This window comes from Seriola dumerili, unplaced genomic scaffold (assembly GCF_002260705.1).
Source record: "Seriola dumerili isolate Sdu_G_001 unplaced genomic scaffold, Sdu_1.0 BDQW01000393.1, whole genome shotgun sequence".
In the NCBI taxonomy this organism is placed as follows: Eukaryota; Metazoa; Chordata; class Actinopteri; order Carangiformes; family Carangidae; genus Seriola; species Seriola dumerili.
The window spans coordinates 295,875-315,558 of record NW_019174648.1 but is presented as its reverse complement, the minus strand read 5'-3'; the positions used below and the strand labels follow the sequence as shown (position 1 = coordinate 315,558).

The 19,684-nt window shown below is 43.5% G+C and overlaps 1 protein-coding gene across 1 annotated transcript in view; it reads left to right on the top strand.

Annotated features, from left to right (window-relative positions):
* LOC111233479 (wiskott-Aldrich syndrome protein family member 3-like) overlaps positions 1–18,261 on the top strand; it is a 32,828-nt gene extending 14,567 nt beyond the window's left edge. Inside the window, exons 2-11 of the mRNA XM_022761301.1 lie at positions 3,680–3,824; positions 7,004–7,138; positions 11,347–11,500; positions 12,304–12,421; positions 13,780–13,848; positions 14,422–14,466; positions 15,421–15,554; positions 16,218–16,520; positions 16,992–17,416; positions 18,104–18,261. Of these exons, the coding sequence (XP_022617022.1) occupies positions 3,692–3,824; positions 7,004–7,138; positions 11,347–11,500; positions 12,304–12,421; positions 13,780–13,848; positions 14,422–14,466; positions 15,421–15,554; positions 16,218–16,520; positions 16,992–17,416; positions 18,104–18,261 (1,674 nt within the window). The 5' untranslated portion in view covers positions 3,680–3,691. The remainder of the gene's footprint in view (positions 1–3,679; positions 3,825–7,003; positions 7,139–11,346; positions 11,501–12,303; positions 12,422–13,779; positions 13,849–14,421; positions 14,467–15,420; positions 15,555–16,217; positions 16,521–16,991; positions 17,417–18,103) is intronic.
* The last annotated feature ends 1,423 nt before the right edge of the window (positions 18,262–19,684 follow it).

The following is a 19,684-nucleotide window of genomic DNA, read 5'->3' as shown; positions in this document are numbered from 1 at the left end:
AATGATTTTATATTTATTATAGATAGCATTAAAAAAGGGGCATCATGAATACAAATGTAAATTAGCTTTTTTGCTACAATCCATCATGTTTACATCAGGCATTTTGTACTGATTCTCATTAACATGCATTGTCGCTGTCAAATTAATTAACAATTCAGCCTCCATGTTATATATTTTGCTTCCTCCCCTCTTCATTTGGAGAACAAACACTCCAGAACACTGAAGCTTAGTTTTTATGAGTTGAATGCCATCCGCAGAATCATCGACAGTTTTATGTTTGTTAACCTATAAACTCAGTTTAAGGGATCACAAAGATAACACAATGTTTTTGTTTAACAGCCAACACCTCAGGTGTATCCACACCCAAACATGGCTCAGCCCAAGTCCAGGATAAAACCATGTTAGACCCAAGAGATCCAGAGAGAGAGAGAGGGAATAGAGGGGACATGCAGACTAATGACATGAAAGTGACAAATTATGGCAAATGAAGAGCATGAGTTAGTCATTCGAGAGCACATATTATTAAATCAAGAGCATTTCATGGACTTTTCTGTGCATAATGTAGCATCTCTATCCAGGATCACTGTCTGAGCAGGATGTCTGTGTGTAAAGAATGACTGAAAATTGCAGCAGAGCTTTTGCAATGAATGTTTTTTGTATTCCTTTGTCTCTAGTGGGAGTGGTGTAGCACATTAGGCTGATGTGACTTTACCCTGCAGCTGACCTGAATGGGCTTGTGTGAAAAGACTAAGTGCCTTTGGGTCAAAATGCAGTGTGTGTGTGTCAGAGAAAGGGGAGGCTCTGCATCATTTCATGCATGTGAACCTACATCACAAACCCAGACTAAGTGGCCTCAACATATCTACAGCATTTCTCTCTCTCTCTCTCACTCACACTCACACTCACACTCACACTCACTCACACTCACACACACACACACACACACACACACACACACACACACACACACACACACACACACACACACACACACCGCTGTTATCTCGCACTGAGCACACACTCTCAGATCACGGGGAGATGGGGGAATACCCACTCGGTGATGGACACTGGGAAGAGATATTCACCCGTACTGATTTATTAATGAAACCAGGCAGATATGGAGAGACGGTCTAGAGCGAGAATATTGACAGGAAAGTGGGGGGAAAAAAAAGGAGTGGGGAAGGGAGGGGTCAGACAGATGAGACAAATAAGAGATGAAGAGCAGCTATTGAGGCGGCGATGGAGGATGAGGTGGAGTATGTATGTATTATTAAACAGCCAGGGTGTTAGATTATTTACAACAGCTGGAGGAGGGGGGTCGATAAAGGCTCACACACACACACACACACACACACGTGCACACACATGCTCAGGGAAGCTCGATCAGTCTTAAGACAAGCCGGCACAATCTGAGGTGGTTTGTGTAATTGGATGTCAGAAGCTATTAGAGGGAGGACGAGCAGGAGAGCGCGTGAGAAAGACGTAAAGAGGACAAACGAGTCACTTTTTATTGAAGTTGGCATGTGTGGTTCAGTCTGGACAAACAAATTAAGGAGCACGTGAACACACACACACACACACACACACACACACACACACACACAGAGGTATTTTGTGTCTGAAAAGTGTGATCGATGTGACTCACAGGTATAAGTATCTCTTTTATTATTAAGATTCAGTGTTCACACACACACACACACACACACACACACATTCTGGCAGTGAGTTCTTGTGTTTTTGTTTACCTCCTCCTTTGTCTCGGCTTCAGTCCTCACTCTTCATCCCGGAAATATTAGTTGTGCCAATGATTATATTAGAAGCGTGGGAGAGTGTGAGAATGGTACGTTTCCAGAGCACTGACCTGGGAACACACACACACACACACACACACACACACACACACACACACACACCTCCCACATGCACATATGCACACACTCTTTCCCGTGCACATATTCAGGACACACACACTTTTTAATTGTGGGACAGACACACGTGCCACATGCACACACTCACTCACACACACAAAATCACGGCCCAAAAATAACAAGCGTGTCCCACATAGAGAGTTGACTCCAAACTGAGAGGAGCTGAGCAGCTTCCCCTCACGTGTTCGCCTCTCGCTCACTTTTATCCAACTGCTCTTCCTCACTTTCTCTTTGTGACGCAAAGATCAGGGCAAAATAAATGTACAGTTACTGCTGAATCTACTTTGATTGGCTGTTCTGTGTTCTGTAATTTGATGAGCACCGCACAGAGACTCTGTTACGCTATCTGCCAAATCATTTTCTTCCTTCTACTGTATTTTAAGGCTCCTGTTTTCCTCCCACTCAGAGAAGTCACACAATTTCCACAACCCTCCAAATATTGTGAAATGTTTTCTGTGTAAGAAGATGAAACGTTTCACAACACTTCGACTAAAAATATGTTAAAACTTACACAATTCAGGTCAAAAGTTGTAGAGTCCAATCCCAAAGTTGCGCACGTCAACGAAAAAAATGCACACTAAACACAAAAATTGTGCACTTTAACCAAAAAGTGTGTACTTCAAACCATAAGGTATGTTCTGCAACCCAGAAATATCTTAATGTGACAAAAACATTTCACAAAAAAACTGAAAAATTGCACAATCCAACCCAGAAGTTGTACAATTTAATTCAAGCTAAAAAATATCTTTTATTTAACCTTAAAATTTTACTATTCATCCCCACAGTTGCACACAGTAACCTCAGAGATGGGCAGATTAATCCAATGGTTTTCATTCTTTGAGCAGATGCTTTCCTCCGAAGCAGCCTATAATATGCAATGTATAATATATGGTATATAAGAAACAGTTAGGTACCAGGTGGATTATTGTGGTCAGCAGCCATTCTGTTGTGTTTGCCGCTTTGTTTCTGAATGTTTATCAAACAATAAAGTTAATAGTTAATAACATTAAAGCAGGTTTAAGCTCCAGGCCATCATCTGCCTCATTTGAAAGCCGGTTCTTTTTTTTATACATCCATTATGTTTCCATTTTTCTGAGAACTTCTTTCACTCAGCTCAATAACTCCGGCCTCACATTATATGGCAGACTGGATCTATATGTAGCTCCTCCCCTGTGGCACAGCCGCTCTCTCTCATACACTGACACCGTCTTTCTCTTGTTTCACACTGGCTTATAACTCTTTCACCCCCTTATTCTTTCTTTCTTTTAATCTGTCTTCTCTTTCATCCTCTCATCTTCTGTCGCTTTTCTCTTTCTCTTTCTCTCTCCGTCTCCCTCTCTCCGTCCCTTGTGGTCTCTTTGGCTACCGTTGCGGCTCGTTAGCACCGTTTAGAAACCTCTTTCCGGCTCATTTGGCTCTTGGCTCATCGCAGCCGCATTGACATTAAGCAGCGTGATGAGCGACTGCGCCCCACGGCGGACATGACACTGTCATCTCCATCAAGACTCGCAGCTGAACACCAGCCCCTTTTTTTTTTTTTTTACCTCAGCTTTCTCTCTTATCTGTCAGTGTGGAGCTGTAACGTTGCTAATGTACTTATTTTCCGCAGGGAGTTTAAATAATGAGCTGCAGCAGAATTCAGTCGAGACGCTTCAGACACAGTTTTGGGGAAGTCGGAACATAGTTCGGATGTAATGTCATAAAACACTACGGGTTCCATCATCTCTCTGTCCTCTCTGTCGCTTCCTCAGGCGTAGACCAGCATGCCGTTGGTGAAGAGAAACATCGAGCCCAGGCACCTGTGCCGTGGGGCGCTGCCAGATGGGGTGACCAGTGAGTTGGAGTGTGTCACCAACAGCACCCTGGCAGCCATCATCAAACAACTGGGCAGTCTGAGTGAGTATACAGCACATACAGTGCAATTCTTAAAATCATATAATGAATGGATTTGTAAAAGGGAGGTTGGACAAAATGCCAGAATCTCTGACAGACAAGCAGAACCATGACCAGCTAGTGAGTTAGCAGTTAGTTCGCTAGCTACAGCAGTTAACCCACTAATCCTGCAGCTAATCACTACACCACAAAGTTTTGAGTATTAACTATTTTGCAGAATAATTTATTTGTCTCACTTTTTGTTGTGACTAGACCTTAAGAGCCCTAAGCAGCCATGCTAGTGACAGTGAGGCAGAGTGGGGCTTTGAGCTAAATGCTAACGGGTGCATGCTAAAGTTCTCACAAAGACAATGTAACATTCTGATAATTAGCAGATAATGTTTACAGTGTTCCCTCCCTTAGTTTAGCATACTAGCATGGTAACATTTGCTACTCCAGTGTGCGGATATTGTTTCACTTTTTACCACAACATTTGCTTCTGACAAACAAACATGGCTACCTAGAGAGCCACACCAACAAACATGGCTAAAAACACACATTTACACTGAGCCATGAGAACATTATCGTTGTAGCTACCTGGACAGAAACCCCAAGAAAAAAAGAAAGTCCTGCACATTAGCACAATGGATCTCACATTCGCATACATGGCTGACAACCTCTCAATTTGCTGTGAGCAATGAGATCTCATTCTGTCTTCCTTTTGCATTTTAAGTGCAGTCACACCTAAAACTAATGAATTCAGAGCTATGTTCCTGCAGACACATCACTCAAGACGTGTGAAGTGTTCGGTGTGAACTAGGCCATGTCTGCACAAGCTGATTAGATGGATATCAGCAGTTGCTGATCAGTATTAAGTGTAGTTGACAAGGTGTTGGATGGAGCCTGTTAAAAAATGTGGAAAAGGTTGAATCCAAGGGGAAATTTTATTGATACAATAACACACACACGCACGGACGCACACACACGGACGCACACACACGAACACGTTGCAAAAGTGCTCACTGTGACTCAGCTGTAAAAATTGACCTGCTATGAGTCAGTATTTAGCAGTTAGCAGGGTCCAGAGCCATCACGATCAATGCATCCTTAACTTCCCTTCGACGCTTGAATATTATCACCCTACACATCTCATAGGAAACCTGTGCAGGCGATTCATACGTGTGAAGGCACATAATCCCAGCTGATGATCGCTGTGTTTCAGAGGAGAGATCAAGCTACGCCAGGAAAGAGGTCGTTCAGTGGGAATGTGGGGAGAAAAAAAAAAAAAGAAGCTATTTAAATTTGATTAACAGTCAGCAGCTAAATTGAATTCAGCGACAGCTCAGTGCGAATGAGTGAGTGCTCTGCCTCTGCTCCATCTGTCATGTTGTGGGCTGAGAGGAAGAGAAAGGGAAGAGAGGAAAAGAGAAAGAGAGGCATTGAGGGTGTGCAGCAGGTGTTTGTGTATATGAGTGTGTGTTTCATTCGGTTTGGAGGTGGCGGCGTCATTGAGGGAGGCTGCATTTCTGTATCTGTAAATAAATTTAAATATTTGTACCTCCTAACTCTGTCGTGCTTACACACACACACACACACACACACACAAATACACACATGCTCTCTCACAGCTAGAAAGGACCTCTTAAGTATTCAGTCCAACAGGTGCACGGCAGGAGGAAGCCTGTCCTGCTGAGACAGACAGAGGGGGGAGGAAGAGGAGGAGGAAGCACATCGGCTGACCTCCATCTCCATGAATTTCTGTCCATAGATCTCCTCTGTTTTGTCGGGCTATTTTTAGACACTTTTATTTGGCCTGTGTCACACTGAGGATGGTGGAAGTCATAATAATTTGTGCAGCCCACATAAAACCCACATTCCTGCTGTTTAACCTGCCCAAGAGAGCAGTTTTACTTCCAAGTAAAAGTCATTATCCTGGACAAAAGGCTGCTGTTGGACCTGCCTCCCTCTGCAAACAGAAGGCCGGTCGATGTCTGAATAATGTAAGAATGGTTTCTTATTGAGATTCAAACATGAATGTGGCAGGAAGCTGTGGCGTGTGAGGAAGGTAACTATTCTCCCGTTCCCGTCCACACCAACGTTTCATGCCTCATCAGAATTAAATTAAAGGTACGCTGTTTAGTTTAGCAATGATTTAATAAGCAGATCCACATTTTGTTTGTATCTCATGCACGTACATCTTGGTACCTACAGGGATGCGCATGTACGTGCACAAGGACGTGGTGATCCTGTGCACATCTGTGCCAACAGCTTCATGCACCTTCACAGTTTGTGCTGCCAGCAACCATGGCAACGTGCCAGCAAGGACGAGGAAGAAGAATTAAAGCTGATTCAAACATGGATTTTAAAACAATATTTAAAAATCGGCTTTAGAGTTTGAAAGACGAGTTGATTAATTGATTAGTTGAGCAACATACATTTAATCAGCTACTACACAGGATGCTGCCGTCAGCTTCTTCAATGTGAGAATTTTGCTTCTCACTCTGTCATCTTGGTGTCTGGAGAGTCGTGATGGGCAGGTTTCACTAAAGCACGAACAGAACGATTTAATGATAAGAAAGTGATCAGCAGGTTAATCGATAATGAAAATAATTGTTGGCTTTTGAGGATGGAAATGTCTCAATATATATTTGTTAGGCCTCAAGGATACACACAATACAAACACCTGACACCATAACGAGGGATGGGTATGGTTAAGATTTTAACGGTACTACTACTTTTATCGATCTGCTACTCATAAGAGGAAAAAAAGAAATTAAGATCAGATTTAATGTCGGAGCTTATCGATCCTCTGGTCTTTCAAAATTTTCCAGGTTTCAGCACCAACACCTGACCATAACTGTGGATGACATGCAGCAAAGGGCAATTATCGTCAATGGTTAACGTCTGAAAAATATAAATAAAGTAGATACCACAGCGTCTCTCAATTGTGGCCAATTGAAAGTGCCACAATTGAATTGCAACAGGCTGGGAAACATCTTTCAGTGTGACTTTGCCGTGCTGCTTCTCCTCAGCAGCCAATATGAAATGCTGAGATGCGAAGCAGAGCTCAGCTGGTGAATGTGAAAGTGTGAATTTTGGGATGAAAGAGAAATGATCTCCAGACTGATGGGAAAACAAGTGACAATATCAGATCTAACCGTGTGTGTGTGTGTGTGTGTGTGTGTGTGTGTGTTGCCGTGCAGGTCGCCATGCAGAGGACATCTTCGGAGAACTGTTCAATGAAGCCAACAGCTTCTACCTGAGGATGAGCAGCCTGCAGGAGAGAGTGGACCAGCTGGCTGTGAAAGTCACCCAGCTCGACTCCACTGTGGAGGAAGGTAGGGGCTGTGTGTGTGTGTGTGTGTGTGTGTACACACACAACAACCTGTTCCACTCTTTGTTTGATTTCTGTCTGCTTCATCCTTATGTCTCTATCTCTCCTTCCTTCCTTCTCCCCCTCCCACTTTCCTCCCTCTCTCATAATTCTCTCATTTTGCTTTCTTTTATTTCCTCTCTTTTTTCACCCCTTTTGCGTCTTTTTCTCCACTCTTCTCACGCTCTTTTTTTTTTTTCCACTTCCATTTTCTCCCTCCTTCCTCTTATGTCCCCCATTCTCTCCATTCCTACTCTCTCTCTCTCTCTTGCTTCCTTTCTTTTCATTCCCTTCTCTCATGCCATCTTCTTCTCTCCCTCCCTCCTGTCTTTCTTTCTGCCTCCTTTTATTTCCTTTCCTTTTCTCTAATTCCTTCACTCTCTCCCCCTTTCATGTCTTTTTATCTTCCTCGCCTCCCTCTCCCTCTTTTTTTATTTTTCTCTATTCTCTTTATCCTCTCTCCTCCTTTCTTTCTCTATTGCTTCCTCCTCATTGTCTCCCTCTTTCTCTCTTTCAAACTCTCTCACTTTCTTTCATACCCTCTTCTGTCCTCCCTTCCTCCAGTGTTTCCTTTTCTCTCTCCCTCTCTCCCCTCCTCCCTTTCCCTCCCTCCCTCCCTCCCTCCCTCCCTCCTGGCTGATACTGCCTAGTCATTCTGCAGCACGCCGAGCAGCACAGACGAGGATGAAAAGCAAAAGCTCAGCAGTCCTCCGTCTCATCCTCCTCTTCCTCTCCCTCCTCTCTTTGTCTCCCACTCCTCCTCCTCCTCCTCCCCCGCTCAAACTCTTTCATCTCCTCTCTCTTCCTCTGTCTATCTCCATGCCTCCTCCTCCTCCCACACACAAACCTTTCGTCTGTCCTTCTTTTCCTACCACGCAGTCACTCATCTGTTCCTCACCTCACTCCTCCTCACTTCTCCTCTTTCCACCACCTTTTCATCCCTCACTCCTGCCATCTCCTTGTTTCCCTCCGTCAGTATTCTCCAAGCTGACAGGATGAACGACAGCATGAATGTTTCATGATAGAAAGAATGAAATGATGAAAAAAGAGAGGAGGTTAGAAATGAAGAAGGGGACAATAATGAAGGTAGGGAGGAAGGAAGCAAGGAACTGTTACAGGAAATGTAAGGGAGGATTGAATATATAACATAATATAATTTTATGTTTTATTCTAAACGATAGTCCTCATTATGTTACAAAAGCTTTAAAATATTCAAAGAATTGTAAAAATTTAACATCACAATTACAAAATGTGAAAGTAGTTGAGTAAATCAATTCATGAGTATCAAAAGTTACAATCTTAAAATGATTTTAATGTATTTTCTAGTCATGAGTTTCTGTCATACAGCAACAAATAATCAGGAATTTTTTCAGAAAATAAATCAGAAATAATCAGCAAAATAAAAAATATCACTGGTGTCCATTCTGTCCTGTGTAAAGTCACAAACTGTCTTAATAAGCTCAGTCCATAATTAGGCTTAACTCTGTCGTCTGTGCTCGCTGCTGTTCAGGAACTCATACGGACGTGAACTAGTAAGACTCAAGTTGATGTGAATGTGGAGAGACTGCACGCTGTTTCGCTTTGCATGCTGGGGATTCGCGAGAAATAGAATCGCATTATCACACTTTGTTCATGGGAAAATAACGACGCAGAGCAACATCGTGCTCTACGTGTCGAACTGAATCTGCACGAAGGAGCTCTTCAAGCTCGGTCACTCGTTTCATACGCGCACATTTACTTGGGTTTTACTAATGAGGTTCTTCCTGTAGAAAGCTGCTCTCATGTCACTGGTTGAGTCAGGCCACTGTAAACCATGTAAGTCCCTTAATTAGACTGTTTATGTTGATGACGTTAATCTGGTTATTAGCAGTAGTCAACATATTTGTACGCATGTAAATGTGCAGAGAGGAAGATGGATGTTAAAGTCAGAGGGTAACAAAGATTAGAGGCAGAACACAAGGAGATAGAGAAAGAGAGAGGGGGTGGGTGTGTGTGTGTGTGTGTGTGAGAGAGAGAGAGAGAGAGAGAGAGAGAGAGAGAGAGAGCGAGAGGTCTCTTTGAAGATGTGTCTGAATGAAAGTTGCATTAGCTGCTAGTTTTGTGGATTATTCATTTGGCCGCAGGGACAGAAGCGTAGGAGGGAATGATCAAACACCGAGCAGACAGGAGTGTGCTCTGACTGCACAATCTGCACGCACGCACATGCATGCACACACACACACACACACACACACACACACACACACACAAACACACGCGTGTGCAAGCAGATCAAATAGTCAATCACTCTTAAGTGTTTCAGGAATAAGTCTTTGCAGTCGGACGTTAAATCTAAAACACTCTTTCTTTTTGACCTTGTTGATGCTGTTGATAACTTGCGCACACACACACACACACACACACACACACACACACATGCAGGCACATACATGACACAGGCGGTCAAGCAAATCACTGGTCAGAACATATCTCACACTGACACGGTTTAACCTTATTATATATTGGACTGATGTGTGTGTGTGTGCATGCGTGATTTTGTGTGTGTGTGTGTGTGTGTGTGTGTGTGTGTGTGTGTGTGTGTGTGTAGCCATCTGGTAGATCCTGGATAGCATTGCAGCTGTGTTAAATCTCCTCTGGGGTTAAGGGATTGACACACATACATGTATTTCCTCTGTCTCTCACTCTCTCTTTCTTTCTCCACACACACACACACACACACACACACACACACACACACAGGTTCCTGTTATACGTGTACAAATCACATTATCACACAGTCCTACACGCTGCATAACACAGAGACTTTATGAGTACCAACAGCACACACACACACACACACATACACACACACACACACACACACACACACACAGACACATCTTCTATATTGCTCTGTTACATCCACACATACAGTAAGCCCACTCACACCCCTCCCCTACAGCTTTGTGTGTGTGTGTGTGTGTGTGTGTGATGTTTGTTAAGCTGATGCAACAAGCTCTAAGACTAATCTGTCCCTGCTGTCCTATTATCACCTACTGTATGTGTGTGTGTGTGTGTGTGTGTGTGTGTGTTTGTATGCATATGTATCAGAGAGTTCACAGTATGGAGGCTGTCTCTAGTATCTATACTGTGTATGTACACAAGTGCAGATGCTGTTATCAATATGACATGATGTCTTCATTTTCTGTCTCATATTTTATAAGAAAATTAATTAATACAAAACTGTCCGTGTTAAATCAGGAATCATTTTTTGTGTCTAAATTTCAAACTTTGCCTCGTGATATTTCATCTGCGGTACTTCAGCCTCTGCAGGCAGTTTCCCCACATTCCCAGAATGCCTTTCAACAAAATCCATAAAACCCATAAATCACAGGGTCAAAGCCACACACACCAGAGTGACTGTGAGGGTGTGTGAGTGCTCGAAACTGCCATAAGCAAGTGTTTAATAGCCTCTGTGTAAGCAGCAACAACACATGCTGTTTTATTTGTGGAGAGCGGTGTTTGGGGGGGAATGGGTAAATTAAGTCTTTGGTTGACATAATTAATCATTTATCTAGCTTTTATTGCATTGGAAACACGGGCGAATGAAGGATGAAGAATAAAAAGAAAGCAGGGACAGATGAACTGTTTCTTCTTCTGTAAATACAAAGGAAATCTGATGAAAATGCATCTTCTTGTATTTTTGCTCTGGAAAATCAAATTACACTCTCCTCTTACAGCCATAATATCCTTTGTCCAAATGTTATTATAGAAATATCCAAATTATAGCTTCCAGAAATCACCTACAAATTGTCCCAGAAATGCTGTTTTTATTTAATTCTCTTTCTTTGACCATTTCATTATGACTGAAGCTGAATTCGGTGGCACAGTCTTTGTAGTTTAATAGCCGTGTCATGGCTGATTTCATGTCTACTAACAAACAGCACTAATAAAAGATATTCCCCTGCTTTATTCTGGCTAATTCTGACCAGAGGGCAGAGAACGCTGCCGTGCGTTCAGGATTTAGCTGCTAAGCCGACACTTAAAGAGTTAAAACAGCTGTTTTTTTTGTTTTTTTTTTAGGGATTATGTCGTCAAACACCACTGAGGATACACAGTGACTGATTCTGCCCATTTTACCGCATTTAGGCGACTGTAAACACTCATCTAAATCTCTTCCTCCTCTGCTCCCAGTCTCCCTGCAGGACATCAACATGAGGAAGGCCTTTAAGAGCAGCACCATCCAGGACCAGCAGGTGGTGTCGCGGACCTCTGTCCCCAACCCTGTGGTGGAGATGTACCATCGCTGCGATAAACCTCCACCACTTAACATCCTCAGCCCATATAGGTCAGTGATTTAGCCTAACTGTATCATATTAGTGAACACAACATTGTGCATCATCGGTTTTTGGCGCTGTTCTTCCTCAGACCGAGGAGCGAAAGCATTTAGCATTAGGGTTCGTTGCAATGAAAAAAAAAAAAGTTTGCTGGTGTTTTTCCACTTCATTAAAAACAATTCGAAAAATCTGTTTCTGTAAATTGTGTTCAGTTACGTTCAAATCCCCTACACTAGTGTTGATCTTCTGCCGAGACCACCAAGTACTTCCGTTAACTTTAAACCGTGTGGATTGTTATTAGAAGATAAGAACTGTTGTTTTGTGTTGGTTAAATGTGTGATTTGATCACATTTCGCCACTAGCGGTTTATCACCCATTTAAGCAAGAGTATGAACAGAAACCCTCAGATGTTAAAGCTGTTCAGAAAGAGCCAATGAAAGAAACCATTTATAACAAAACTCACTAAGTTCCAGAGGAACAGAGGCCTGAGGTCACTTCTCACTGGGCTGCATGTTGTTTCTTCATAAACAATCACAAACCAGTCACTTATCTTATTCTAATTCATTCTCTGTTGTCGGGATCCCAACACACAAAATCCCTGTGGTGATTAAATTAGTATAATTTTTGTATTAACTCTGGTGTTCAACAAACATTAGCCAGCTAATTATCTGGGTTCATTAGCGATTGAATAAATTAGTATGGACATTTTGTTGCATCTGGGATTAAAACCCTCGCACATCCTGCTCCATTATCTCAATCTGAATGTCTGTTATTTCCCCGAATTCACCCGCCATCTTTCCATTCCTCCGCCCAGGGACGACAAGAAGGACGCGCTGAAGTTCTACACCGACCCGTCTTACTTCTTCAACCTGTGGAAGGAGAAGATGCTGCAGGCCACCGAGGACAAGCGCAAGGAGAAGAGGCGGCAGAAGGTATGGATGTGTGTGTGTGTTTGTGTGTGTGTGTGTGTTTGTGCTGGTGGAGTCCATTTGTGTGTGAATGTGTGAGCACAAGTTTGTCACCGTGCACATGCTGTGGGTTGGATGTGTGCAACAAGAGTGCGACAGAACAGTTAAAGAGATTCATCATCTGCTTTAATTTGCTAATCAGTTTTTTTTTTTGTTGTTTTTTTTTCCTGGCGAGTTGTGTCTTTTTTATGCTGTTATTTCATTTGATGCATTCCTATTACTGTACTCACCATTTAGCTTTGCTTTGTTGTGTAATTGGTTATTGATACAGCAGCAGCTGGGCGGGCTCATTATCCAGAGACAGAGGGGAATACAACTCTTAACAGTTCATACGTTAATCACATTAATGAAATGAGATGTGAACAATTATGTAAACATATTTATACAAAGGTAATAAAAAGGAGTCTCTTGTGCTTCAGCCTCTCCACTAATGGAGGGCGGTGTTCTCAGATTAGGACAGGATGCAAATGGGCCACTTCTGAACAACTGAAGCCAAATGAAATACTGGAGCACCGCTGATGCTAAATGATGCTAAAGTGCTAAAGTTTCATTCGGGTTCAGTCGTTCAGAAGTGGCCAATTCAACTATATTTATACAAAGCCCCTGTTTAATATTGTAGCTATAACAGTCCAGTTGTGACAGGCGTCCTGACCGCTCACAGTAGGAAAAGCAGCAGTTTAAATAATGAAAATGAATTGCGGCTGGATTCCATTTAGCTGCTTCAGTTTCAGGGTCCAGCCACAGATATTTGTTCAGTCCAAGTGAAAGAAAACTGGGGTTTCATCATTTTTATCCGTTGTGTCTTTCCCAGTTAATTCAGCTGTGAAGCTCTTTTGCACAGACACTAGGTGTTTATTTCCATCACGCTAATTGGCATCGATGATTAAACGTGTCCGAGCAGTATTTCCCCTTTGATTAAAAATGCTCCACTTCTCTCCATCAAAGCCCTGAACAGCTGCTTCTGTATGTGTTTGCTGCACTTTTGTCAATATTTCTGTTCTGTTTAATACTGCTCACATTTTTCTGTTCCCTCCCGTCAACCTGGAAACTTTGCAGAACAAAATCCCTGTAAGAACAAAGTAGTTTTCACTCTTGCGAAATAACAGGTTTGAATACCAGAGGAAGTTCAGCTGCAAGAGGATGGATCATCCTTCTCTTACCTTTTCCTCCTCTTCATCTTCCTTTTTTCTAATTGATCTGTAGCATTACCTGGCCTTCAAAGTCACACACCCCACCCTTCCTCCTCTTCCTCCTCCTCCTCCTGCTCCTCCTCCTCTGCTCAGTCTAACGCACCAGCTTGTCTTTCTCCCATGTTTCCATAGGGCTGTCCGGCCCACCCTGACAGGCCCCACTCCAGACAGGCCCCACCCAGGAGCCCCCTGTCCATCTCTGTAAGACAACCCCGACCCCTAACCTGCCCCCCCCCCTCCCTCACTTTACCCCTGCACACCCCACTAACACACAGCACACGCTCACCTATTCTAGCGGACGTACGAACACGGGTAAGACACACAGTCACACATAGAGACATGGATGGAAGCACATAAACACGACACAGTCAGTGGATGTATTTGAACAATGAATCACAGACACACACACACACACACTCCCCTCTGTTTGTGTCCATGTGTGTCACGTTGCGTTAGCTTGCCACCTCACCCTCTCTCCAACCCTCTGTGTTTGGTTTGGTTGACGTCCCGTGTTTTCAGAAGCTCTGGCTCTGTTGTCCATTGTCGTCTAGTGTGTGTCGGTGTTATATCTCTTATGGAGACTGGGTGGTGTATAGACGTGTGTGTGTGTGTGTGTCTGTGTGTGTGTGTGTGTTAGGCTCTGTGTGAAGGAGCTGGTGATGGGGTCTTGCATATTTTTTTTTTCCCCTCCCTTCTGCATGAGAGAAATCAATAATCGATGGCTGAGTTTCTCTCCGCTCCTCTCTCTATCCGTCTCTTTCTGTCTCTGTTTAGGAGCAGCAGAGGCAGGTGGAGGACCCGGGCAGAGAGGTGAAGAAGGTCCGTAATGATTTCAGCTTTATTTTTATTTTTAAGTTAATCACCTTTGGTGGACCTCCTTCTAAAACTAACAATGGAATTAACAATTAAAAACTATGATAATCCCATGCAGAAATGTAATGTATGACATATATGTCCCTATAGCATTAGCATTAGCATCAGCATCATTATTAGCCTATCGATAGCTTCCATAGTGCTGTCGATATATATAACTACCCTACCTGGTGTGCTGACCCCAAAATTAAGAAGCTTTGTTTTATAGACTTTCTGCACTTTTTTTATCTGCTTTTTCATTTCTACTGACAGACAACCTTTAAGATCTGCACAATGTTAATGGTCTCAGTTATCCATCCTAAGTTTAAAAATCTAATTTTGCCAAGTTCATTTGGATGTGTGCCACTGTTTTTTTTTCTTCTTCTTCAAATAAACCTCAGTTTTATTCACAACAGCCATACACACTGGCTCTAGACATCAGCTAATTGCAGTGTGTGTATATTGTCCCTGAGAAGAAAGAAGTCTGGCACAGTGAGCCAGCAGTGAACTGAGTGAACTCGGCTTTTATAGAGTAAGATCGAAGAGCAGTCAAGGTCATTGCCAGTTTGGAGAACTTTTCATCACTCCAAAACCATCTACAGTAAAAGTTTATTGAAGCCATTTACCTAAGTGAAGACACTCTCCATCGTCTATTAACACTGACTATAATGGCGTGTTAGAGAGGTGCAGCTGTGCTAATTCTCCAAGTGAATGCTAATGAGATACAGCAGCTATATAAAGTCATTACCACATGTAATTATTTCTGTCTAAACTTTAACAACACTGTCACTTATGTCGCTCATTAGGTAAGAGACATGAATTGTAGAAGAAAACACCAAATTTGCATATTGTTACCTGTAACTGCAGCATGAAAATATGAAAAACATGTCATATGAAAAAATATATTCTGTCTTTTTGAAGGTGCGTAAGGCTCGTAACCGCCGTCAGGAGTGGAACGTCCTCGCCTACGACAAAGAGTTCAGACCAGACGCAAGGCTCACGCCATCCCCTTACCACGGCATGTCCTCTGAAGGCTCCCTGTCCCCTGATAGCAGGTGCACACACACACACACACACACACACACACACACACACACACACACACACACACACACACACAAGCTGTTCCTATTTATGTGAGGTTATCCTCTAAGGTCCTGTGGCCTCATGACGATCTACCCCTACAACACTCATGTGCACATCACTGCCTACGCTGAGTGGCCTCCCAGGGCCAACACCTGACATGAGTGCTTGAGTGGGAATATATAAACACAACACAAGTGGGAAAAAAACAAGTGACTTTCAGTTTTCCCCTCAGTTTTAAAAAGCTATGAACGGTATACAATGTGCAAGTACTGTTACACAACCACTCAGTATCTCACAATTACACACTTTGAAGCACACACCTTTAAACTGAGATGGAGATTTAAGCAGCACCGAGCTGCTGGCTGTGGCGTTTAAAGCTCTCTGCCGCCCTCTTCTGGAGATGGAAAGTTAGAGCATATGAATTAATATTTCATATGGATTTCACTGTTGTATATCCAAACCTTTTATAAGAAAGGTTAAGATTAAAAAATGAAACGAATAAGTACAATAATTATCTTACTGTTGCCATAGTAATGAAGGACAGAAACCTACAGTATATTGTACTGTTTGTAGCCTTTAAATCTACAGCACATGCCTTTCAACGACCACCCCACTCACATTCCCTCCAACAGATCAATGGCGTCTGACTCCTACCCAGCAAGTCCCAACCACCCCTCAACCCAGGCCCCCAGCGCCGCCCACCCCACTGACCACCACGCCAGGGATCACCTCAGCGCCGCAGCCCAGACTCAGTCACTGGATCGGGGCCTCAGGCCAGCCAACCAGCCCCCAGGGGCCGGAGCGGCCGCGGGGACAGGGAGACACGTGGCCTCCTTGGGCAGGACCCCCTCTGGACACGGGATCCAGCCTGGCGGAGATCCAACGGTTAACGGGCCGAGGCAGCCGTCTGTTAAGGATTACCGGGCAGGTCACGCGTAAGTTTGCCATTTTAGATGTTTGAATGTATTCATCCGTCTGTTTATTTATTTGATGGTGTTAAACTTTGATTTCCTACTATTTATATGATATTTTGTGTTGATTCTGGCTAAAACGTGCTTTAGCAGAGTTTCCTTATTCCTGTGTCTATTGATTTGCTGCTTTAAGTGGTATGGACGTCGTTACTGGTTTGAGTTCAGCACAAGTCCAGACCGCATAATCACCGTCTCATTGCTTTCGCCTTTTTGCTAAACTAAAGTGAAACATGACGTTTAAACTATAAAGGCCGACTTAATGTCAACCGACTGCTGCTTTGAATGTTAAAACGGAGTCCTCTCACCTTTTCTAAATGTCTCTCCATGACTTCACCTGGACCTGACACCCATACAAATGATGGGATGTGAGACCTATGAAGTCTTACTTTTACCACCAACTTTACCGCATTTTCTTTTCTGTCCTTCTCCCACCAGTGGCCAGCCCTCCACCATCCCAGAGTACTATATCCCACCTGCCCCTCCCCCACCTCCTCCGACCATCCCCTCTGCCCAGACGGCGTTCGACTCAACCACAGTCCCGCCCTCCGCCGCTGCCGCCGCCGCCTCCGCCGTGCCCCCCGCCTCCTCTGCCCTCGCCCGTCCCTACTCCCCCTCCCCTCCTCCTCCCCCGGCCAACTACGTGCCATCTCCCTCCCACCCGCCTTCGGGCGCGCCACCCGCCGCCCCTCCACCTCCTCCGCCTGGAGCCCCTGCTGGCCACCCGGCCCACCCATCCCCACCACATGCTGCTGTGGGCCAGTCGGCTGCGGATGCGGCGCCCCAGACGAGGAAGTCCACCATGCTGGGGATGATCCCGATGAGCGATGCCCGCTCCGACCTGTTGGCCGCCATACGTAGAGGTAAGTGTGTGTGTAAAGGTTTGTATGTTTTAAGGTCAAGATTGAAGTTTATAAGTTATACATGCTGTTTTTGCTACTTATTAAAGGTCCCATATTGTATAAAATGAGATTTCCATGTGTTGTTTGATAATAAAACAGGTTCTATATTAATACTTCGAAAGTATCAAAGTGCTCAGTCCACAGAGAAATGCATACGAACCATCAAGACTTCTGTGACTTTGTGATGTCACAAAGAGCCAGTCACCTCTCACAGTGTTTTACCTGAAATCTGGAACATTTTTATTAAATCACTCAGAAAACAGTCAGCCAATCAGAGGAGACACTCAGAGCTCTTCTGATTGGCTCACAGACCTGCTGTTACTTGAGCACCAGAGAGAAGCCTGAGAGAGGAGATGTAAAACTACACTCAGATGGTTTTTGGTTCTTAAAACCAGAAATATATCTTCTTATGGATCAACACTTCAAATAAAACACTGGAGAAGTGTCAAATATGGGAACTTTTATGCATTTTTATGTTTCTATTTTAACTGCCAAATGTCATGTGTTAAAACATTTTACAAGCAGATACAGTATCCAAACTGTACATTGACCAAATATAACACCTGATCTCTGTTGTTAAGCTTTGGTAAGGGGCCCTAAATATCTGGTCCCTTCCCCTCCTACATCCTTCCTTCCTCCCCCCTGCAGGTATCCAGCTGAGGAAGGTGCAGGAGCAGAGGGAGCAGGAGGCCAAGAGGGAGCCTGTGGGCAACGACGTGGCCACCATCCTATCGCGCCGCATCGCCGTGGAGTACAGCGAGTCCGACGACGACTCCGAGCTCGATGAGAATGAGTGGTCTGACTAAAAGTTATAAAAGAAAAGAGTGAGATAAGAGACGGGGGTTCGGTGGGTGGTGATGACGGGGAACTGAAGGGGGAGAAACATTGTGACACTGAGGTGGAAATGAAGGAGTTTGGTTCATTAATCATTAACGTTTAAACAAAGAAAAAAAAAAAAAGTTCAGTGGATTCATATACATTGACGTACATACTCCAGATCGCCTGTTGCAGCCTCTCTCACCATTAAGCACTTCAAAAGCAACAGGTCGGTAATTTCAGCTTGCTTGGTTGCCCCTGACGACGCCTATTCTTGAACTGAACAACCACCCAGGGTGTATGGCACACTAAACACACACACACACACACACACACATGCACATAAACACTTACATTCGCACCATTTTAACACCCTCCCGCCCCCGTCCACTCATTTTTAACCACTAACACTCAGCTGTGAAAAACAAACGCGCCAACTCCTCCCTCGCTACATATTTGAGTGATAATTATTAGCAATAATCCAGGCTCTTAAACTGTAGGTAGGTGGGCCCCCAGTGAGTACTTGGGCAGTGTGTTTACAAAACACATGGTATAGCACAAGAAAAACTAATTATAGTGCAATCTTAACTTATCTGCCAAATGTTGAGAAAGAATTTATGAAACAAGTGTTTGGATAATCAGGGAAAATGGGAAAAAAAAGCTTATCAGAGGATTACTCCGCTTCGCCGGGCTGTGCCTGTTTACAAAACATGTGCACTCTCCTTAAGAGGCTACACCAGATTTTCGGGAGTTTGGTCGTCTTGGAACAATAGAAACAGCATCAAAAATGATCTCTGTGTAATGAACTCTGGCTGGTGTGCATGCTAACAGCTGAATATATAGCATGTTGGCTAAACAAGCTAGATTTAGATGTTTAAAATGTTGTTTACAGATGCATAAAATAAGGGTGACATAAAAGTGACTTCAGCTGAAAATATGCTTCTGCAAAGATGCATGTAAATGTTTCTATCCCGCACAGGATCTGATGTGCACACCTCCCAAATCTCAACAATACATTGTGGGAACCTGCGTGTAGAGCAAGCTGATTGGTTGATCCAACTTCCTGTTCGGAGGTGGGTCCAACTAGATAATTAATTGAGATCAATGGTATATATAAAAAAGAAACACACAGGAACGTCTCCAAACATATGTTCACTTATGTGCAATATGAAGAAGGAGAAGCTTTGACATTATGTTTACTTGCATATGAAAAATCTGAGTTTCTCAAGTGATTATAATTCAGAATACAGGCCTGTTTCTGTGCCGTTTACAGGTATAAATGATGTAAACAAACCTTTAAAATTAAGAATTTATGTGTGATTATTGTCTCCTGTTAGTCGCTTTTAATGAAAGACCAAGGAGTCATAGAAAGTTCCAATCTTGTGTTTTTAATTTTGGTAGTGGGGCAACAAC